Below are 25,059 nucleotides of genomic sequence, written 5' to 3' on the forward strand. Positions count from 1 at the left end.
TCACTCCTGTGGAGAAGAATATCTTAATGAACGAATTTCAAATGTCTGCTTTTGGGAGGTGCTTTTTATGTCCACATTGGCAGATTCCTCTGGCAACAACGCCCACATAAGACAGTTGACATCCTTAGATTTTTAGCCCTTCTTTTCTTTTGACTATGGCACAAATATTTTCAGTGCTTTCTAATTGTCATAAATATTTCCAGGGTTACTGACAGGTGGCAACAAGAAATTAATCTCCTGTTTTCCTGATTTCGTTTCCTAACTCCTTAAACTGACATCTGGGTTAAAATAGGATCTCCTTTAACAGAGTTGTTAGGTACTGTTAGCAACTAACCTGCCCACTGCTGCCTCCACTTTGTGGGGGAATAATTAGTGCAAACACAATGTGGTTATATTATCTTAGGCTATTTCTACAGAGTAGGCAGAAAAAAAGTCTCCAAAATAAAAAATGAAAATTTGAGCATAAGTTTCCGGTACCCCAGTAAATTGTGATGTCTATGGACCTACCTTGCAAAAGATACATTTTAAACAGCTAGAGGCTGATGTTGCCCACACGTTAAAGTTATAGGAGTTATAGCTGAAACCTACTTTTCACAAAAAGTCAGCCTCAGAAGGATATTTATTTATCTTAGCAGTTCCTATATGCACATCAAATGAAAACATTCAAAAGGTAGTTCGGTAGGTTTAATTTCATCAAATTGTGACTACTGTATGCTCAATGGCTTACAGATGGACAACTCATGTACACAAATCTATTCTATGTAACAAGGCTGATTACATACACATACGACAACATCATAGTTGTTTTATCCTATAGTAAACCTTTTTCTCCTTGAGTAATATCATCTATACGGCCCTAACTTGCTACCTAAAACCATAAAATTAATACCTAAGAATAAAGAATCATCACTGAAATATTATCTGGCAACCAAAAGGTATTCCTGTTATATGCTACAACATGAGGAAACCCTGAAAACATTATACGCTAAGTCAAATAAGCCTTTCACAAAAGGCTACACATCTATATTCCACTTATATTAAATGTCTAGAATAGCAAGTCCATAGAGACAGAAAGTGGACTAGCAGCAGCCAGAGGCAAGAGTAGTTGGGATATGGAGTGACCACTAATGGGTACAGGGTTTCATTTTAGGGTGGTGAAAATGTTCTAAAGTTTGATAATGTTGATGATGCAGAACTTTGTGAATATAACATAATCCACTAAACTGTACATTTTAAAAGGGTAAATATTAGGCTCAACAGCTATTACAGGATGCACCAAGTAGAGTTTCTTAAATATAAGAGGACTAGATTTTCAACCACATTTACTGGCACTGAATTTTATCAAAGTGAGCTCATCTTTATATCCTGGGATCTACCTATTAAACCTGTAAAAGTGTTTCTCTTTCACCACCTGGTTTCAGAAACGTGATCTCCTCTTACAAGAAAAAGAAACAGGAATAACTTCAAGGAGGGGCTAAGTCACACAGTGCTGTTCTTTGTTAAGAAAGTACATCCTGTATCAACCCATCTAATGTAATGTATTAAGGTAACAGGCAAGTCCAAGGAAATCTTAAACCATCCAACTACTTCTCAATTAGAAAAGAATTTGTGGGTAGTTACCCAATTCACAATCAACTACAATATCAAAATCTAGATACACCTACTGCTTAGCAACGAGTGGCAATTATTATTTAATGGAAACAGAAAATGTTTTAAATATGGATACTGACCTTGTTTCTTTTAACCCTTCTTTCTGAATGACTTCCAATATCTGCTTTGCTGTCATTGGTGAGTTGGGGTGTTTTTCTAGTGCCTAAAATATAAACATAAGATTCCGAGATTATTGCATGGCAGCATACAAAATGAAAATGTATGTGAATCATGCATTCTCTGCTTATTTTACTACAGGGGAAGGGGCTTTTACATCAAAGTAAGAGTCCATCATACAGGTCAGGTGCCCAAAGGGAGAACGTAATTTTTTTGGACATTTAAATCAGAAATTTCTGCAACAAAAAGGGGCCATCCTTCAAACATGTCACAAAGGCATACACACCAAAAGAGAAATGTGAATCCTAAAGAAAACAAGTTAACAAATGTATATAATTTCCTTTATTTAAAAAGTTTCTAATATTTTATGGTGAAAGTCATGTTTTCAGGCTGTTAAAATGTTTCCTAAGATTCCAGGTCCTTGGAAACATGGAGCCTGAATACTACCAATAGAAGAGAACAGAGTGTGGTCACAAACAGCCTCACTGGATTCATGCCCAAAATATTGAAAGAAGCATATAGGAACCCAAGTAACTCATTACAGTGTGTTTTCCAGTTCAGCTCAGTTTCCTTTCCTTTGCCTTTTCCAATTAATTTCAAGTAAGCTCTTTCCTCTTCCCATTTAGCCTATCTCAGTCATATGAACTCAGTCCCATTCTCTTTCTCTCCTCTTCTGCCCTACCTATCTTTTGTGAAAGGGGTTCTTTTAAACAAAGGGTGTGGAATACACAGGACATAGCTGATTATTTCCACAGGTCTTAGACCATCAGCCCTGGAAATCAGGTTCCTTTATTTTTCCAGGGACTTAACCCCATGTGGTGGAAACAATAAACAGTAGTGCCCCTACTGTGCACCAACATGAACTACAGGGACCACATCTGGGTACAAGAAACAAGTTACACACATCTTCACAATGACCTACTCCAAGAGTAGATGACACCTAATTAAAGATGCTATGCAGGAGCTTCATGCTCAAGTCATGGCCTCTTGTAACTTAGAAACACTAGAGTTCCAATCTATTATTATTCGAAGAATCATAATTATTAAGAATTAACAGGGTCATTCTGAAAATGTAAACTTGAAAAGGCTTCCAAATCTGTTCAAAACGGCTCTGTGATCTCTTATACTGTCAATAACCAAATTTCAACTGATTCACAAGTGAAGGCTCTGTTCATCAAGGCCCTTCAGTGTGTTGCACGCAGCCTGCCCGTCCTAACTTTTCAGACACTTTCCTATTCTCTCCTTTCTAGTTCCCAGGAAATTCCCCTCTTTTTCCCAATCCTGATCAGCCCCGTCCTTACTCATAGTTGTAAATTCTTTAAAGAATACAGAAATATGAGCCACACTACAACAAGGGTATAGCAACAAGTATGTGAAAGGGAAAGAAGGAAAGTGGTCCTCGCAGAGGAGGACACTGTAGAGCTGAACTGAACACTGGAAAGGGGAAACAGAAACATAGGCGAAGTTGTTTAGCGAAGAGGAGTATAAATATATTGGAAAAAAGGCAATAAGGAAACTGCACAATAGAGCTGAAAAGGGGGAAAGAATAGAGCACAGGGGAAAGAGGAAGAAGCCGATATGAAAACAAAAAGCTGACAGAAGTTTTAAAATAAGAACTGTAAGTAGAACAGTACATAATTATGAATTACTGAAAGGAGATGCTGTGTTCACATGGACTATATATAGGGTGAGCACTGCCTCAAATGAAAGGCAATGGGTCTCTTATAAAAGATACGGGCAGGAGTTCAATAGACACAGACACACAGGAAGCAAGCAAGGAAGAGGGCAACTGGAGGGAAAGGCATACGATGGGGAAAGAAGAGAAAGATAGGAGGAGGGTGAGAAAGGAGGAAAATTGAGCTGAACTGGGAATGTCTAAAGGCAAACTGATTAAATCTAGAAAGGGCCAAAGAAGAAACTCCAGTGTACTGGACAATGTTTTAACGGAAATTTGGGTGCACTTGAAATTGGGGTTACTCACTGTGGAGGATTCCCTGTTTCTCTTCCTGAGTACAGGCCCCTCAGCACACCTGGACAGCTCCTCCCAGCAATTGAGAGAATTTGGATAGCCCTGTCCCCTTCTCTATGACATCACATCCTACTCTACAAAGGAAGTAAAAGTGCCAAGAATTACATCATGAAGTGGATGAGAGGCAGGAAGGAAATGATGAAGCCACACAAAACACCAGAAGCCACCCTCAATTCCTGCAAGACAGAGAACAGAGACAGAGAAGGAGAGGTTCCTGGGTATGAACAAGCTTTATTGATTGAGCTGTGTAAACATTAATAGAACAAAAGATAAGGAGAAATTATTTTCACAGAACAAAACACTGATGCCATCAAAATAATGTGACACATGGCAGAAACATGAATCAGACTCACAGACAGCCATACTCTAATACACTGAGTGGGGCAAGCCACAGTCAGAGCACAACGGCATCTTCAGCTCCCAGGCCCAAACCTTAGACTAACTGTCCATTGCTGCAACATTTTCCTGACCATAAGGCACTGCCTGGTCTTGTTGTTGCTTACATTTTGGATGTTTGGTGGGAGATCTGTTTTTTTGTGTTTTTTGTTTGTTTGTTTTTTGTTTTTTCTATTGTTACACAAGCAACCATTCATCAGGCTTTTCCATTAACTTCTACTACTTTAATGTTTACAAATTCCTTTTATCCAGAGAGCATGCAAATACCTACAAGTGTTTCTCTCAAGCAGTTGTTTTTTAATTCATCTGGAATTTATATTTTTTGCCAAGGTGAAATATTAACATCTGCCCCCTCCTCCCATAGTAAGCCTCATTTCCCCAACATAATTTGTTTCACATGCCACACATGACTAGTGAGGCATCCTCTACCATATGTTAAGAGTAGGGCAATGAAAACGTTTCAAAATGTGAAACCTAAATATAATTGTGGGAACCCAATATATAAACCACACAAATGCAGAGCTGTTCACGTTGAGCTGGAGATGAGAGAGCTCGGACCCCCACACTTACTCCCTCTAATGGCTGACGGCACTTCTGGGACTTTTAAGAGTCTCCAGAGGAAACTGCATGACGCTGTCCTTGGGGGGCTTGTCCAGGGGTCCCACTAGGTCCCACTGATCTTTCCATCAATTGCTGAGTCAACGCTACACTGTTTTAACTGCTGTAATATTATAATACACTTCGCTCGCTGAACAGGACACTGCTCTGATTATTCCTTCTTAAGTTTCTGAATATCCACTTTATTTTTTCTGGATGAAATTGAGATTGGAATTCAACAAAACATCTAATTACATCTAATTAAATTCCGACGAATTTTATACATCATTCCAATTAAGATTTACTTTGTAACCTGTAATAAACATTTTATTATTTTATATTTTCAGTTGCAACTTCGAATATACTTTTTTCAACTAATATTTCCCACATTCTATTGCTAATACATATAAAAGTCACTGAATCAGGGTAATTATTATCTATATGAATAGTTAATTGAGTTAACAGTTTTAATAGCACACAGTATACAATCATGTTTTCTACAAATATTGTGAATTGCTTCTCCTTTATAATAGCTGTACGCTTTATTTATCTTTCCTACATTATTTATATTGGCTAACTAATCTTTCTTAGTCCATTTTAAAAATTTTTTGCTGAAAATTTGAGCACTTTACAATTCATTTCCTCAAAAATAGGCCCCTAAAACTGCTGAGTTTCGCTAAGAATATCTGTAGCTAGAATTATTAGAACTAGCACTGCTAGAAGATTGGAATTACAAACCACTGGCCACATATCACTGTCTCTTCACAAATCAGAGTCTGTCACAGTGCTCAGTCTTTACATAAAATGTCCTTTCTTTCTTTGTGAAACAAATTGTTCTCTTGTGTTAAAGCTATATTTGTGATCTTACTATACTCAATCTCTGAGATGTCTTGCATCTCTCATATACTGAAGTCTTTTCAATTCCTATTTTCTTTCTTCTTCACTTCTACTCCATGAAAGGTTTCAAATTCAACATTGCTCTCCACAAACGGGACTCTCCATGCCTGGTGCACAAAGCATACACAGAACTAGCTGCCTTCCTGGTTGTGGATCTATTTTTCACAGGAGGTAAACAGATGTACAGAGCTGCCAAATATACCATTACATGTCACCTTCTTATCTAACTAACTCTATCAGGGCCTATCTCAAAGACTTATACATTCATACAGTTTTGAGGCAAGAGTCTCATTCCAGAAATTCCTCCACCCCCCATAGACTTCTACAAGTCCTAGGATGGGGAGAAAAAATAAATACAAAAAAGGACCTGTAATACCTGCAACATAGTTAAAGGAAAGAGAGAGACGATTGGCCAAATCATTTAGCGCCAAGTTAAGAATGCAATTTTCTGTGTGTTAGGTTTGGTCCTTAAGCACCTTTTTGGTCCAGGAACACTGGCTCAAGCATATTAAGGCTTACTCAAGAATTCTTTGGTGTCTCTCAAAGAGAAAACTCATTCTAAGTATCTCTAAGATAAACACATTGGATTAGTGTTCCTTTAAAGGTTAAAATTTTGGCCCTTCTGGCCCTAAATAAAACTTTCTGAGAGAGCTTACTTATTTGATGGTAAAACAAAAAATAATCCCTATAATTTAAGTATCATTTCAATGATAGATGTTTACATTTGTGAAATTCTACGTGGGTATCAGTGACCAGGCTTTTTCCTTTTTTCTAACATTAATGTGCCATCTTCCCTTAATCAATACTGGCAGTTCATTAAAGTGTTCAGATGTTTAGGGCCTCATGTCCGAGGTAAACGATTTTGGGGTTATAACAACAATAAACCATTATATACCTCTTTACAATTACAAACGACTTTTATACAATGTATTTTATTTTATTTGCTTCATACAATATATATTACTTTATTTGATCCTCAAAACAATTCAGTGAGATGCATACAGAAGTATTATTAACATTCTCTGAGATGTGCAAAGCTGAATTGGCTCAAGGTCATAAAGCTAGTGAGTAGATGAACAGGACTTGTATGCATGATGATACTGATGACAATGTTTAAGTAATATTGAGCAGCTAATATTTATTAGACAACTCCTATGTGTTAAGTCCTCTCTGGGGCTTTCCATTGTTACAAAAGGCTCTAGAGTTAATATATTTAACATTCCCTATTTCTACTACTCTTGAAAAGCCTCAAAGGTCCATGTCATTTTGATGAGATGTGAACTTGGGTTACTGATAGCCTTCAGATGAGAAAATAAATTACATCAAAAGTGACAGCACCTCAGCAAATGCCCAGTATTCACAACTCAATTAGGTTGTTCTTCACTCCCAGCGTATGTGGCTGCTGGTTGAAGGGTTAAAGATGATACTAACAATTTTCTATTCTATTTAAATGTTCTTTATGGTAAAATTATATGCTATTGTATAGCAGTCCCCCACCTTTATGGCACCAGGGACCAGTTTCATAGAAGACAATTTTTCCACAGAATGGCAGGGGGGAATAGTTTCTGGATGAAACTCTTCCACCTCAAATAATCAGGCATTAGATTATCATAAGTCAAGGTATCACTGCTCTCACAAACCCCAGTTCAGGAATTTCACACTTAAGAACAATCAGCCCAGACATGGTGGCTCATGCCTGTAATCTCAACAATTTGGGAGGCTGAGGTATGCAGATCATTTGAGCCCAGGAGTTTGAGACCAACCTGGGCAACATGGCAAGACCCTGTCTCTAAAAACTTAAAAGTAAATAAATAAAAATAAGCAAGGCATAGTGGTGTATACCTATAGTCCCAGCTACTTGGTAGACTGAAGCAGAAGGATTGCTTCAGCCTAGGAAATTGAGGCTGCAGTGAGTAGTTATTGCAACACTGCACTCCAGCCTGGATGACAGTGCAACATCCTGTCTCAAAACAAATGAAGTGTGTGTGTGTGTGTGTGTGTGTGTGTGTATGAACAATCAGATATTAAATTCTCAGATAATGGTTTAAACTATACATTCCCTTGGTATAGCACCTGTCAAAATTATCATTAATTAGTGTTACCTTGTTTAATGATCTTCCTGCTCACTGTAAACCTCATGTATTCCCGGGCCTTGGTCCTCATTCACATCTATATCTCCAGATTGTAGCACTACTAAATAGGCTCCAATAAACAAAGACCAAGTTAATTTGGGGAAATATTTTGAGTCATTCTATATTTGGAACTCTTCATAGAATAATGATGAAGGTTGTGAGCTCTGGAGGCAGATGAACCAGGAACCCCCTACTCACTAGCTGTCTGATGTTAGGTAAGACATCAGAAATCTCTGAGTCATAATTTCTTCTCTTCCTTACTCATAAAAATATTGTGAGGACTAAATGAGATAATGAATGTAAAGGACTTATTATTCCAATGAGCCAAATGACTGCCTACAGTAATGAGTGTTAATAAACAGTAGCTAATATTATTGGCTGAAAAAAAAAAGACTGGCCCCCTTTGAACACAGCCTAGAAACGCAGATTTTTTTCAACACCAAGAAGAGCACTACCAAAAAATCAGAGGAATTAAATGTGGTCTCTTTAAGATTTCCTAAGTAAACTTCACTAGCTACTACAAATCAGGCTAGCCACATATTCTCATCCCTCATTGCCTGACCACTTCCAAACGTATTCCACCAATGACGCACAGGAAAGCCTGCACCATACTGTGCCTGGTTTCCTCATGGCATGATTTTAGATACTGTTCAGATGACTAGGAAGAAGAGCATACTAAAGGACCAATTATCTTGTTATGCTTGTTACAAATCAAAAATATAGAATACCAACAGTAACAACTTACTTCCAACAACATATACTGAAACTTTCAAGCAATTATGATATACGGTATCACAGAATATTCATGAGAAGGAAATTCTGTTTTATAGCAACATATTTTAGTTGCCCAGGGTCATAAAACCTGAGCACAGCTGAAAGAAATGATTTTTGGAGTTTCAAACAAAGTGGTCATTCCCTGAATCTGCAGATGAAATTCTATGTAATAGAGAAGTGAATTCTAATTTCCTGCGGGAGTTTGGCAACTCTTTTGGACCTCAGTAAGTTTCTAATCATTTAAAACACTTCACATTCCTTTTTCGCACAGAAAGAAAACAAAGTGGCAGACACTCAGAATTTACACAGTGTTCTAAAATAAAGCAAAAAAAGAATAATTGTTTAAATAATGATATGTAAAACTTGTTTTACAAAGTAAAACTTCTCTTTAACAAAAGACGGGGAAATCTTTCTGTTACAGAAATTTGCAGGCAGCCTATTCTCTTAAGAGCTCAGTAATTATTAAAAAGGTTTTTCAGTACTTCAAGTAAAAATTGTGCTTTCCTTTCATTTCTATCAAGTTATCCTACTTTTTGCCTTTGAATATAACAATAATTATTTAATGTTAAATTACAAACACTGTTTTATCACCTCAGGTCAAAAGGCAATTGTGTTTTATAAGTTTACAATTATGGGATTCAATAAGTTATACACAAGATACGTTACCACATGTTTTCAAACACTATTCAGGCCAAGTCTCCCTTTGTTTCCAGACTAACAGATCCTTAGTTTCTTCATCAATCTTCATGTAAAATGATTTGCAAACACAATCACCCAAATCACCCTTCTCTGAACATTCTTGAGTTTTCCAGTGTCACTTTTAAAACACATTTAAGAATTATACTCATTTAAATAAATGAGCTAAAAAACTGATAAATATTTTAACTGTAGCTTGACCCAAATACAATATGGGGAAATCATCTTTTTCTATCTGCAAGAACTACATTAACCTAATATGATACATGCTCTTTTTCAGCAGCCACCTCACATTGTCACTCAACTAAAAGTTCCAGATCTTTCAATATTTCCTTCTGAAATTGCGCCCACAGCTCTGTAGTGTGTTTTCCAAACCTGCCAGACATGAGCATATATTTGTTTTAATACACTAGTGGTTGTTTAAATCCAGTAGTTTAGGCTCGAAATCCTATTAGTGCCAAACAGCTGATTATTGAAAGTAACAGTTAAACTCATCCCAGAAATCTCCTCCACTGGATTTCTACATGCCCCCAAAAAACTTGCTGCATAAAAGGACACTGTGATCCCAAGTGAATTTTATCTTTTTAGTTACACATTATTTTCTCAAGCTTACACAGTTCTTTTGTAACCCCCATTGTTTTCCAATTGCTCAGTTTTCCTTATTTTTTCGGCCACTTATTTGACAAGCATGATTTTGATGTATTCCTCCAAGTTATTCATGACAGAGCTAAACAAAGCAATGGAAAACAAACTGTTATGGCTGCCATTGGGATCTCCTTTCAGACTGATACTGATTACTCAATCTATACACTTTATCTATACATGTTCAATCCAAAACAAATTCATTTAATTACACTATCACCCAGTTTATAAATGTCCATCACTTCTAAACGAGTTGTACAATAAATAGACTTACATCAAATGACTGGCTGAAATTTAGCTCTAATATGTGCATCTTCCTGATGTATAAGTCTAATAATCCTATCAAAACTAAATTAATTTAGTTTGACATGAATTAACTTAGAGAATCCATAATGCCTTGCAGGGATATGATCATCCGCTTCTATATGCTCACAGTCATCTCTTCAACAATGTATTTTATTGAAGGTTGAGATGAAGATCAATAGTCTATACTTAAAAAGTTTACCCTTTTTAAAAATGCAGTTATTCTGCATTAAGCATTATTCTAACATGCATATGAGCTCATTTAATACTTTTAACAACCCTCTCACATAGGGCCTATTATATGACTTATGCATGTATTATATAAGTTATATAGTTGTTAACAGCTGATTCAAAAGTCAGCTCAAGGCTAGGTGCAGTGGCTCATGTCTTTAATCCCAGCACACTGGGAGGCCAAGGCAGGTGGACTGCTTGAGCTCAGGAGTTCGAGACCAGCCTGGTCAACATGGTGAAACCCTGGTCTCTACAAAAAATACAAAAATTAGCCAGGCGTGGTGGCACGTGCTCAAGTCCCAGCTACTTAGGAGGCTAAGGTGGAAGGATCTTTTCAGTCTGAGAGGTGGAGACTGCAGTGAGTCAAGATCATGCCACTGCACTCCAGCCTGGGTGACAGAGCCAGACCCTGTCTCAAAATGAATGAATGAATGAATAAACGAATGGATGAATGAATGAAATAGAGAACGAAGGTCAGCTCAAAAACAAAACAAATATGAATACTCAACCAACAACAGAAACAGTTATGTGTCTTATACTGTAATCATAGTGAAGAAAATAAAATACAGGAAGACTGAAATTATTCCAAAGCAAACATTACTCATCATTCAATCTGAGTCAGAAAAATTATTCAATGTTATTCCCACAAACTAGTCTGAAATGACACAGCATTCAGATGTATCTGCCAGAAGAAATTAGTTGTAAAATATGTCTTTAGATAATTGTATAAAATGACTTTGTTATATGAAATTATTTGATTCTGTCCACTTAAATGTTGAAGAATGACAATGATGTTTATTTTTTCACAGTTAATAGTAATTATTTTCTCCTGACTATAGATGGACAACAGCACCACCACCTCAATAATCCATTCATTTAACAAATATTCACCAAGCGCACACATACACCAAAATGAAATACAATAAAATTTGCCATTACCATCGCTGGAGACACTTATTCTCTGGCTTACTACAGTGGGTGAAGGGAGAGTGGCAAGCGTCTAATTTACTTAGAAATAGATTTAAAATGAAAGGAACTAAACTGTATATCTTCTTTCATATTCATTCAAAATGCTCATCTACTCTACATAGAAATGACCCCTGCCTACTCTGTTTCTAGTGGTGGTATTATAACTCAGATTCTATGGAATTGTTATCATCTTGGTATGTGTTTGCTGCTATATTTCTAGTAACTAGCACGTGGTAGGTGTGTAATACTTGCCTAACAGAAAAAAAAAGGAGACGAGAAAGAATTGATGTACTCAGTTTATTGTTGTCTGTGCACAATTCCCTACTTCCTTCTTCCGAAGAATGCCCTTTCTCATTTTGGTTTCAATGGAAGCTGTTATATTGCTGATAGTTCACATATTCCTGTCATATTCCTTCAGGAATAAGCAATTCTTGAAGAGCTGCCTATTAAAGATGGGAAGGAGGGATGGCTGGAGGTGGGGACACAAAGAGGGCCAATCATTAATCTTCTCCAGATGTACAACCTTAAAACTGAAGAAAACACATCTTGATTACTTTTTGGTAATGATACCATGTGAGGAGAGCCTGAAATTTGCTGGAAGCTATGTTCGTAGGCATGTGAGCCAGGCTCAGAAAATAAGCATACTGTGCAGAGAGAGGATGGGAGAGTCCTAGCTACTTTCATTCTTACTTTCCAAGTATTACCTAGAACCTCCTACTTTGCCGCAATGGCTTATAACTTATGAGTCTTCCAATAAATTCTCCTTTTCATTAAATTGGTTAGATGACCAAAGGTTCATAACCAATGTGCTCATTATACTAATTATTGAGCCCATAATTGATTCCTTTCATAGGATATTTTTAAAAGATACAGGATATACAACAAACGCTTTTAAGTCAGATGCTAACTTATCTGCTTCCTTTAGATTAATAAAACCATAGCAATTCCTAAAACCTCATCACTGGCAACCCAAATTCTTAATAAACAAAAATTCTGAGAAGCAGGTTGTAGTTCTTTGTTAAATATGCACTTGATCCATCCAGAAGTAATATCTAAAAAAGTAAACATTTTACAACAGTGGGAGTCCCTGGGCAAAGTTATAAATAATTTTAGTGGTAAAAGTTCTTTACCTAGAACTTTGATGAGTAATAGGTGAAGAAATTCCTGATTCCAAGCCTTCAAAAACAGGACTAACATTTTAAAAATATGAAGCAGGTGTCCTAAGAGTTTAGATTTTAGACCATAGGCTTTCTACAGACCAGTAGACTTAAGCAAAATGTGTGTTCCTGTTTCCAATTTGAGTCATGCATAAATATTTACCATAATGGTTTATACCACAAACCGAGTCAAAGAACTCCCACCCTGATTTACTACACTCAATTATGATATAATTAAAATATCTGCATCAAGATTTGTGCTAAATAGGCCAGGCATGGTGGTTCATGCCTGTAATCCCAGCACTTTGGGAGGCCAAGATGGGAAGATCACTTGAAGTCAGGAGTTTGAGAGACCGGCCTGGTCAACATAGTGAGACATATTTTAAGATTTATGTTAAATGAATTCAGGGCAAATATTTCTACATGCTTCTTGATGTACTACCTACCTTTCCAACCCTCCCCAGTTTGCCCCTCATTTCTGGTCTTCTTAAACTATGCGCTAGAGGAATTAAGGTATATTTATAAGCAAGCAGGACTGGTTTCAATCAGCCAGCATTTGTTGGTATGAAATAGGGGTTGGATCTCTTTGAGAAGTCAATGGAGTATTAAAACTTGCCTTTGCCAACAAAAGATTCTGCATGAAATCAGATAGTCCCTGTTGCTTCCTAGCCTTCCTTAGTCCTGATTTTACAAGCTGAGTTCTGCTTACAACCAGGCTGGGAGCTCATTATACTATAATATCACGTTTATTTTGATGACAGAAGGAAAAAAAATTATTAACTCTGATGTGATCAAAACAATCATCCCTTTGCAAAAAGAAATACAAAGTAAGAGTTACCTATTAGCCAACTCTAAATCAGGACTCACATCAAGTCTTGCTTAGATTTTTTCCCAGAGGTTGCCATTCAGCATTATTAAATTTTGCCTAAAGATAAATTAGGCCAGATGTTGTTCTCTTATATTCGCTCAGCTACAGACAGTAGGGTTTAGGACAACAAGGAATCTGTCTCCTCAATGTAAGTTATCTATAGAGAAAGTTTTGAGAGTGCTGTTAATTACCCTGTGTGTGTATTCAGGTTTAAAAGATAACTATGGCTGCCATCAGGTATGGAGGACATACAAACATCTGGATAATCTGTAGGTGTTCCAGTAATAGGGGATATAAATGTAAAATACATCAGCTCCATATTATGGGAAATTAAAACAAAAATATGGGAGATTTTGTTTTGTGACCTTAGCAATTCAGATAGCCTCACCTATAATAATATTCCAGTGGCTGCACACCCATATAAAGGCTGAAATTTTTAAAGACAAAGGAATTTGCTGTGAAAATCAATGCCTCCTGCAGATAAATTATGCCATAAACAAAATTACAATTTAATATGTAAGGGACTGTGTATTTACAACTTAATCCCTGTTTGTGAGGACTGGGAAAATCCTCCTGGTTTTGAGGTTTTAGTTTACAGCATGAAACAGATATGGCTGAATATCAGTAAGTTGAAGGATTGAACAAACATCATTCGTCTGGTTTAAGATACATGTAGTCAACACATTCCTTGTGGTATGAAAGTCTGCAGGCTTTCAAGACCAGTTTTCTTCATTTTCCCCCCTTTTCCTACATGAAGGGGTTGGGCTCAATGGGGAGTCTGTGAGCTGCCAGGAGTTTCTGTATGGGATATCTAGGGAAGAGTGGAAACTGGTGGGAAACAGCCCGAGGGTAACTGAGCCCTCAATGGATGGGAAACATAGACTGGAATCTCTGAGACAGACAGGCTGGGAAATATAATCTACTGGTGGGGGTACTTCTCTCCCAGCACTCCCCTAGGTCAAAAAAAAAAAAAAAAAAGTGGCATAGGGGGATAAAGGAAAGAAAAGAAAGGAAGAAAGAAAGAAGTATTGTTACAGTGTCTGCTTTCCCCTTCTCAGTGGTGTGGAAATCTGGCCATACCTTTTCAATGAAACACAATTTGTCTCAACTTGGGAACTTGAACTCATTAAAAATGTCCAGGTGCCCTTTCTCTATCTTTTCAACCAATCTTGGAATTCAATTCCTTGTTAACAATGATTGTTCTACTCTCTCTGGTTAAAAAACTTTCCTCCTCAGTAGACAAATGGGAAGAAAGACAGTTATTTTATAAGGCAAAAATATAAACAAGATGATCTTAAGACAAAATACAAACAGATTTCCCTTGTAATGAAAAATTTTTTTACTGGTTTTACGAGTTTAAAATAGCAAAACACAAATACTAGAAAGGAAGATTTTACAAATCAATTTAATGTAATGCAGAAGGAAAAAAAACAAAGGGACTTAACTTTGTTTTCCTAACAGATCTCTGAAGCATGTAATTATATATTTTAGTGCCTCATAAACAAAAGTAAAGGGTGGCCTGGAATAAAAACACCTGTTTTTCTTATAAAGATTGACTCTGTCAGGATAGGCAGAGATATGTAACAGTAAAAATCAACCCCAAAATCTCAGCAGAGTGAAACAAATGCTTATTTCTCACTGACATCTACATTTCCAGCCAAGAACCAAGTTAACTGAAATTCCATCTTGTCACCAGCTTCTGTGATCAATACAACCAGAAAAGCAATAAAGTGAATAAAATACTGACCCGTAAAAGCTGCAAGTCAGAGGTAACAAAACAAAAATGGTTATGCCTAATTCAAGGCAGCAAAGAAGTATGATGCCACCACATGTCCCCTAAAGAAGAAAAATGAAAAAAACTGTCATCTAATGCTTATAAGGTAATATCTACTTGCTCATGTATTAAAGACAGAGAAAGATTTTTATTTAAATAACTTAAAAGACCTTTCTTCTGTTGTAGATTCTATTTAATATAAACATGTACAAACACACATGAAAAAACTTCAAACACTGTTTTATTAAAGTCCCATTATTTGTTTCCCCATTACCCATTTCTCTAGATGATACCTTTCATGTGCTTAGATTTACTTTTCCCACCTGAACTGCCTACCACTAGCACCTAGCACCAAGAAGATAAAAGATAAAATTTCATACAAAGATAGGAGAGGGTAGATTCCCCGGATTAAGGGCTTCATTCTCCACTAAAGCTTTTAACCAATGGAAAAATGCATTTAACTTTCATGAGTGCATTTCCTACTACGAAGCTGAGCTCAGAAAACAGTGAATTCCAAAAAAAAAATAAGTAGTGTCGCCTGTAATCCCAGCACTTTGGGAGGCTGAGGCGGGCGGACAACGAGATCAGGAGATCGAGACCATCCTGGCTAACACAGTGAAACCCCGTCTCTACTAAAAATACAAAAAATTAGCCAGGCAAGGTGGCAGGTACCTGTTGCTTGAGCTACTCAGGAGGCTGAGGCAGGAGAATGACGTGAACCCAGTAGGCGGAGCTTGCAGTAAGCCAAGATCCTGCCACTGCACTCCAGTCTGGGTGACACAGCCAGACTCTGTCTCAAAAAAACAAAAAAAGTGTCATTAGAAGATTGAAAGGAAATGCAATATCTAGATTTATGCATTCATTTTTTTTTCCTGCTGACAGTCCATCTATTCCTATTTAGTTACTAGAATGTGGTGTGTAAACAGAGCATTAGCAAAAAATGACAAAGAAATAAAAATTGGAGAAAGGATGAGGATAGGAGATAATATTTTTGTTTACATTCAACAGCATGTTTCTTTTTCCCATTCTCTCATTAAAGATCCTGGTGGATCCAGACTAAATGTGTTTTCACTTTAAATAGTACCAACTCTGCCCAGGACTGAGCATGAAAAACATCAATTCTCAGAACCATCTACTTTCCAAGCTGAAAAAGTAGAAATAAATTTCCACAAAGCTAAGTAAAATGTGTTATAAAAAGGTAGAAGGAGAGAAAAAAATTTTCTGAAACACTACATTTGATTCACTTGGGCTCTAGGGAAGGAGAAATGTCAAATGAATAAACAGAAAATGGCAGTAATAAGACTAAGACGTCCACAAATTTCTACATGAAATAAGGAATCATTATCTGATGCTGACCTAATCTCAATATTCAGAAAATGAGTGAGGATTCATTCAATGGAGAAGAAACATTTGTTCTCTTTGGTAAGTTAATATCATCTAAGGATTATGATCAATAAAGGTTCTTCTTCGGCATTTTAGATGGTGAATAAAAATATTTACTTGCATCCAGAAGGTACCTGGAAGCTCCACGAAGAAATGTATATTTTAGTGTGTTAAGATCTAAATAGTACTTGGATTCTAAATTGTGTCAAACTATATTGTAAATATTATATATAGACTATTCCTATATAACCATAAAGAAACTTGTCTGTGGGGGAAAATAGAACAAAAATCATCCATGGTAACTTCTAGCCTCTAAATCAGGAAAGTAGGCTTCAGTAGAAACAGACCAAAGAGATATTTAGGTTCTTTATAATGGCTGCCTGAGCTTTAACATATATTTAGCATAAAATAAATATCATAAAAATAATACCAGAAGTAATGAACGAAGAGTACCTACATTAGGACACTTAAGGTCTAAAGTCAGGCAGACCTAGATTAGAATCATTCCTCCACAACTTACAAGCTAAGCAAGTTAATTCACTGTCTATACAGCAAAGGCAATGTCATTTATAATTTGTTTTTCCAGCATACTTTCCATTTGCCTTTTATTGGTGCTTTTGTGTAATTTTCCTCTTCTCTATGTGATCCTTGTATAGCAATCAATCATGATACCTGATCTTGGCCATTGCTGTTGGTGTAGGAATGGTCATATCAGCCAAGCAAGGATAAAGTAAAATCTTCTTTGGGATTGGCATTTAAAAATAAGAGAGAGATATGGGCTGGGGAGAGGAAAAGAGACTGAGATTGTCTTAAGGCTGTCCTGGCTAAGGTTTGACAACATACGTAGGTGGTGCCAGTGGCCATCTTATCTTGTCCAATACCTGAATAGAATCCTGCCTACACCATGAAGCCAAGAAAAAAACAAAGCCAAAAAAAAAAAAAAAAAAAAAAAACCATAGAAAGCAAATACCTTGATGACATTCTCTAAGTCCCTACATCACCTAGAACTGAAGTTCATTCCTGGATTTCTCCATTATTTGAGCCTTTTTCCTTAAACTAATTTGAGTTAAATTTGTTCCACTTGTAACTGGGAGAAACTCAACTTCAACACACACTCTAAATCTCAATTTCTTCATTTGAAAAATGTGAATAATATTATAAAATGTCTCCTAGGTTTACTCATAGGATTAAGCAATATAATGCATATAACAAGTTTAGTTCAGCATCAAGCACATAAGTACCCAATCATTACTAGTTCTATTGCTATTATTAATTCGTGATAAAGGTATTACTGTCCTTTAGTAAAAATTTTATTATGATTGATATACTAAGGTTATTCCATCATATAGAATTCCTATACTCTTAAAAGGAGGCTACATCACTAAGTTTAAGAATAGTTTACTAGCACGTATAAAGGAGATTATTTACTTTGGAAACATTTCCAATCTGTTTTGTAATCAACGTACTAGAAAACAGTTATCTTGATTTGAAAGTCAGAGCAAGCCTTTTTTTCTCTCACTATACCCTGTTCTTTTCTCTTACTGTACTCTAACTTTCTTCAATCACCCCTTCAGAGTAATACCATCTATTTCCTACAGTACTTAGACTCAAAGCAGGTACCATGAACCAGTTTCACTTTTAAATAAGTGATTGTAAATGCAAAAAGAATTATTCTCAGTGGAGGCAACTCTAGAGTCAGTGAAACTAATTACAAAGTTGTTGCAGGAACTTCGCAAGATGGAAGCTACCAGATACTAACATTAACTGGCATCTTTAACGTCAGACACAAAACTACACTACACACATTATCTTATTTAAATACTCCAACTACTCTTTAAGGTAGATATTATTATTACTTTATTACACAATGAAAATAAAATTGAGAGATGTTATGTAACTTTCTCAAGGTCAAACACATAGTAAGTGGCAGAATTTGGACTCAAACTCAAATCTGCCTGACTCTTAGGACCATCATTAATCTACACTGTCTCCATAACCCATATACAGCCTGAATTAAGGTAAATGACAGTGGAAAAGGATATATAAGTGTAGTATTTAAAAACAAGGATCTGAATTCAGAGTAGAAGCAAAAAGATGAAGGTGGCAGAAGTCTGTGATTTACTGGGTATAAAAAAAATAACAAGGTGTAACACTGACAAGAGGGTTTGTGGCTTGAACAAATGTGGAAATGGTGGTGGCTTTACTGGGAAATGAAAGAAAGGAGGAGAAAACTTGATAGGAGTGGGAAAGGGATAAGGCATTCAGCCTTAATGTTGTGGACTTTATTATTGCTATGAAAATTCAAATGGAGATATTTCACTACAGGAGTTGAAGGGGCCATATATACTTTCTCATCGCTCTCTAGCAGCTAAGGTACAGACATGGGACCTAGAGTCTGCCAATTTGATTCTCCTCAATGTGTATTTTAATCTTCAACATGGGGTGCAAAGACAGCAAATTATGAGACTATTCATGACATATGGGGAACACTGGCAGTGTCTCATGCAATAAGCATGGAGTCATGGTGGTGATTATTATTGATGGTATTAGTGCCCACAGCAATATTCCAACTAGACTATTCTTGAAGCATGACCTTGTCTGTGTGTTTTTACTGCCCAGCCTCTATTGATCCCTATTTGTCAGGCCTCATTCTCCAGATCCTTTTTGATTATATGATATACTTTATGACCTCCAAAAAAACAAAACAAAACAAAACAAAACCTGCTCCTTTTCTACTCAAATTAGGAGGAGTTGTGTTCTGTTGCTTGCAATCCACAATTCTGAATAATAAAACCAATACATTCATCACTGTATCATGTACAGAATTAAGGGAGTCCTTTCCCCATTGTTCTTGCATCATCCCCAACCCATAAGCTACATAATAATTTGCTGGATATTAAGGGGAATCTTAAAATACTTCAAATAATTCATAGACTGACAGTGATAAAATGCAATCAATAAGTTATATACCACAGCATGATCCACATTTTAAAGCAAATATATTTATACACACACATAGACACTAAGTAGAATAAAGGCAAGTCCACCCATAAACATTAAGACAGAGTAATAAAACTGTACAACTTCAAAAATAAGAGAACCTGTAGCAACTATCAGATACAGAATGTATATTATACCTCTTTAAGAATAACAATTTAACTCACAGTAGAGCAGACATCACATCCATTGATGCATGAACATGACAAATGAACATTTCCAAAGTACTAAGGATAAAAAATTATCAGCCAAATTTTATAACTAGCTAAATTATCATTCAAAGGTGGGGGTAACATGAGATCTTTTTGTTTTTTCCTACTAAGTTTCCCCTTTTATTTTTTTAATTATAATCCACAAATTCAGGGGATAATGCTTCAAAAGGGTGGCTTTTAATTAGTTTTGTACCCAATCTTGATTGTATTCAGATTCAATACTTTGAGGATAGGAAGGATTTCAGGAGAGAGGAAGAATGACAGGGAGAGGATATGTGACCATCTACTCATCCTTTTATTTTCTAATTTTTATAACTTCATGTGAGTCTGTATCTCAAAGTTAAAAAGTTTAATAAAAAATATTTTTAAAGGTGAATGCAAAACAAAAACATTTCACCACACAAAAACTAAGAATGTTTGCTACCCAAAGACTTTCACATAAAAATTATAAAGCTGTTAAAAGCAATTTAGAAACAGGGAGTGTGATATAAGAAAGTTGAACATAGAAGTTGATTAGATAAGCTGATAAATGTAATCAATTAACTAGTGTTAAAAATAACTAATTTGATGTGTTTTAAAAGAATAGAACATAAATCTAAGTCTGTAGAAATTGCTACAAGATGGGAGGGGTGGTGTGGTGTATAATAAACAAAACATGCTAAATTCTGTATATTATTTAAAAATGCAATGATTTATCACTTTAAAACAGTGTTGTCATTACTGAAAAGGGCTTCTTATGGCTTCAGGTACTTTCAGTTAAAGGTAATCACAAACGTTTTAAACAGGAATGACTCAGTAAGATTATAACTGTTCTTAAAAAATAACTACAGCTTCAGTAAGAAAGATTTGGAAAAGAGACCAGAGACACAACTATTTGGAAGGTCAGAACTAAGTAAGATGTAGTGAATGAAAAGAGGAGGAGCTAAATGTGAGCTATATTCAGAAGACAGAATCTACTACTTTCTCTGGACACCATGTGCTTAGGAACACATAGGTAACCCCCTAATAGACAGGAATGCTGTCACATTCTTCTTTGCCCAATGCATGACACAATTGTTGAAAGTATCCAATAAATGTTTAAATGAACTGGATAAATTTCATTTGAAATATCTACAATAATGAAGACAGACAAAAGAAATTATTAACAAAATCCTAAAATTCGGGGAAAGGATCAGGACTGACATCCTCATCAGAGGAGACTTGCCATTGGGCTAGGCAAGCTGACCAAGGGTGTGGGGCAAAGAGGAGGGGGAGGAAACATCCTGAAATATACCAACACTCAAGGGGCAACTGAGAGAAGGGGACACTCAAGTGAGCAGGAAAGAGTTAAAAGTGATGGAAAGACAGCAATGAAACCATCAAGAAAACCATCAAGAAATCTGATTTTTAAAAATTAATTAAATTTCTAAGATTTACAAATGAGAGGGACAAGAAATGAAAAGAAAAATATTGGCCGGGCGCGGTGGCTCAAGCCTGTAATCCCAGCACTTTGGGAGGCCGAGACGGGCGGATCACGAGGTCAAGAGATCGAGACCATCCTGGTTAACACAGTGAAACCCCGTCTCTACTAAAAAAAACATACAAAAAACTAGCCGGGCGAGGAGGCGGGCGCCTGTAGTCCCAGCTACTCGGGAGGCTGAGGCCGGAGAATGGCGTGAACCCGGGAGGCGGAGCTTGCAGTGAGCTGAGATCCGGCCACTGCACTCCAGCCTGGGCGACAGAGCTACACTCCGCCTCAAAAAAAAAAAAAAAAAAAAGAAAAATATTACAACAATTTCTAATTGCAAGGTGGTGAAGACATAATACTTTTTTTTTAAAAAAAAAAGAAGGTAATTTATTATATATACTTGTTAAAATAACGGTTTATTTGTTGTGTGGACATTTGGGGTGGTGGTGGGAGTGGAGGGTCACAGAGTCCTGATGTTCCAGGCAGTGACTTAGTTCTGTGGCTATGTCAACAAGGATGTGATGTATGTGCAGATTACATATGTAGTAATTTATTCTTGATGTTAAAAAAAATGAAGAATAAACAACAGCCTCACTGTATCATGACTCTATGACTGAGCTGGAAAACAAACCCAAAGATCCAATTTCAATTTCTATTTCCTGAAAATTATTAAAATATGTTCTAATACATTATGGTTAATAGTATCTTAAAAATGCCATTCACCTTCTGAATAAAGGATGGTCCATCCTGTTCCCTTCTATAAGCCATAAATAATTACGATGATTGACTTTTATTTTTCAAATAAACAGATGCATGAAGAAAAATGGAATACACATACCTGCCAAGAATACCAATTGTGCGATTGTTTTAAAAAATCATAATCTAGTTTTCTCTGGACTAATTTACGCTACAGATCTGCAAAATAAAGCAATGATAAATAATTGTATCATAAATTCTACATGTATATATTTAGGAAAATCTTACAATTTCTAAGCCTGTCCACTGAGTCTAAATTGCACTGCCTTGGAGAATTCCTCAGATTCTAAAAGTTCCACCAAAGCTAAGGTCTTGGATGTCATTTAAGTTATATATTTCAGCTATTAAAGGCAATGTTCTGACAGGCCCTTTGGCGCTAACCCCAGGGCATAAATTTGCCTTAAAACTACAAAAGAATGTGTCAGAGGGCTATATGTCAATCAACCAGGAGAAGTGCCTATGCCCAATTTAGTGTTGTCAGTTGCTGACATTAAAACCAGCAACAGTTAATTGTTACTACTTCAAGTGGGAATACCGAGGGAAGAGGAGAGGTAGGTGTCTAAGTTCAGACTGATAAAGCTATTAATTGCTACCCCTTTATGTAGATTTGTTTAATAATGAAAACAATGTGGCTAATCATATAATGTTTCTATTTGTTCCACAAGGGCTCTTCAGGGAAAGTTTCCGTCAGGGCTAGATTTTGGCAGCTACCAACTGTGCAGGGACAAAAGCAGAACAATCAAGGCACTCAGTGCTGGCAAATAGCTGAAAGTGGTTGTACACAGATGCCCCTCCTCCTGGCCCTATCAGGAAGGAGCCAGGATCTGCCACTGATGAACTTTAAACGAAAAGTTAAAAATGTAAAGGAAGATAATAATTTCAAGCAGAATGTCAGAAGGAAAAGAGGGAAGGTAGGAGGAAGAGATAGTGAGAGGAAGGGACTGAGGGAGGAGAATACATATGTAGGCAACCCGAAAGGCAGAGAATAAGTATGACATAGACTTGGGCCCTCCCTACGCTTCCATGTAACAGATCAATTAAATTCACATCAGTTTAAACACCCATATATATATTTTTAAATGAGAGGTTACACAGAAAATTATACATACATACACACACACACATACACACACACACATAAACATAAAATGTGTATATATGTGTATGTGTGTGCATGCACAGACACACGTATATATATTGTCCCAGCCTTGCTTTTTAGACAGGATGATGATATTGGGGATATCATTAAACCACTCTCAGAAACAGTTACTGGGATAGTCCTAGCTACTGACTAATCTCAACAGGGTATTTTAGGGAACAGGGTGCTCTAAGAAGTCTTACACAAATGTAATGTATATAATTTACTGATTTTTTTTTTTTCACTTTGCTTCATTTGGTAAAGGACATGAGACAGAATTAAATTGTATCATTTAATTTTGTTTTCAGACTCTTTAGTACCAAGAAATGAAAACATTCAGAAACACCCTCAGACCACTGGTGCATCCTCCATCACTGTACAAATGTATGTCGTAAGACTTATGACATAAGTGATATTCATTTTGTTTTGTGCTTCTTTGTGTGGGGGGGGGATGGGGAGTGAGTTTTTAATTCCCTTTCTATCACCACCTAACTACAACAGCCCCATAGTAAAACTCACTGAATATTAAAATGGCTTTAAATCCCTCCCCAGTCTGATCACAATTACATTTTCAATTCTATCCCAGTGCCTACGCCCCAAAGTCTTCTGGTATTTCTAGATCCCTCCACTCGTCACCCCTATCCTCTTGCCTGCACCTCACCTCTGTCCATGTCGTGCTCTCTTCTTAGAATGCTCTCTCTTCACCTGTTTAAACTTACTCATATTTCAAGGCCAAACCAAGTTTACTCTAATCCATTGAGCATGCCACGATCACCACACACCACATAGCTTCTGCCTTCTGTAAATCTGTAAATGAGCACCTGCTTGATCATTCATGTGTCACCTACAGATGGTGTCAGCTCAGTCATCCTCCACTTTTTCTTGTTCCTCTACCAAACTTTATACTGCTTAAGGATATATCTTTTTATCCTCTACAGCATCTGAATCATATATGTAGGAGCCTGCAACGTGCTTAGGGGCTATATTTCACTTCTCCAATGCATTTCAGTGAAGTTTAAAAATCACTACATTATTAAATGTTGAATTCAATTCCTTTATCAGTTAACTTTTCTGTAGTGAAATTCCCTTCCAGGTAAAACTCTACAAGCCTAAAAACCACAGTACACCTAGAAAATAGCCCATTTCTGGCATCTAAGAAATCATCTGTTACCCAGGAATTTGTCAAAAATAAAAATAAAAAATAGAAAAACTTAAGAAATAATCAGTTCTTAAAATTCACTTTCATGTCAGCAGGAAATAAAAAGTTAACAACCTAAACACCAGGTCTAAGTTCCCATTACTCATTCTTTCAAGTACATTTTTATTCAGCTTGAAACTCATATTCTTTCTAAATAGGCATAGAGATCGTTAAACTCTTTTTTATCTTTCAAACTGTAAAACAGAAATTTAGGTTCCATGTTTGAAATAAGAGATGATGAAGTATAGATATAAAGAAATGATGCTATGTGCAGACCACAGAAAACAGCTGAATCAAACCAACTGAAATTTTAGTGATTAAAAATAAAACTACACTTGAAAAATTGTATTCACCAGGTTCATGATCCAACTGCATTGTCAATTATGCTCTTGTGTACCTTTGGGCTGACCCAAATCACACGCCAAAATTTTTCAGCTCTTGAATGCCTGATTATAACCTAAAATCAAAATACCATTAACACAGTGAGAAAATGTCAATGGCAGTACACACCCTCTCCCCTATCACCATGCTTATCACTCCTGAAAAACTGTATTTATCTCTCAATACAAAGACAGTAAATTACACAATTATGAATTGCCTTTTAAAAATTTTAACAACTACCAATACCATTCAGCTTTATTTTATAGAAACCCTAACAGTTTATTTAGAATGTAATGCATTATGCAAAACAATCTA

The 25,059-nt window shown here is 36.4% G+C and overlaps 1 protein-coding gene across 1 annotated transcript in view; it reads right to left on the reverse strand.

Moving 5' to 3' along the window:
- Positions 1-25,059, reverse strand: part of ASXL3 (ASXL transcriptional regulator 3) — a 172,856-nt gene that overhangs the window by 143,302 nt on the left and 4,495 nt on the right. Inside the window, exon 2 of the mRNA XM_073006406.1 lies at positions 1,731-1,813. Within this exon, the coding sequence (XP_072862507.1) occupies positions 1,731-1,813 (83 nt within the window). The remainder of the gene's footprint in view (positions 1-1,730; positions 1,814-25,059) is intronic.

This window comes from Chlorocebus sabaeus, chromosome 18 (assembly GCF_047675955.1).
Source record: "Chlorocebus sabaeus isolate Y175 chromosome 18, mChlSab1.0.hap1, whole genome shotgun sequence".
Lineage (NCBI taxonomy): Eukaryota > Metazoa > Chordata > Mammalia > Primates > Cercopithecidae > Chlorocebus > Chlorocebus sabaeus.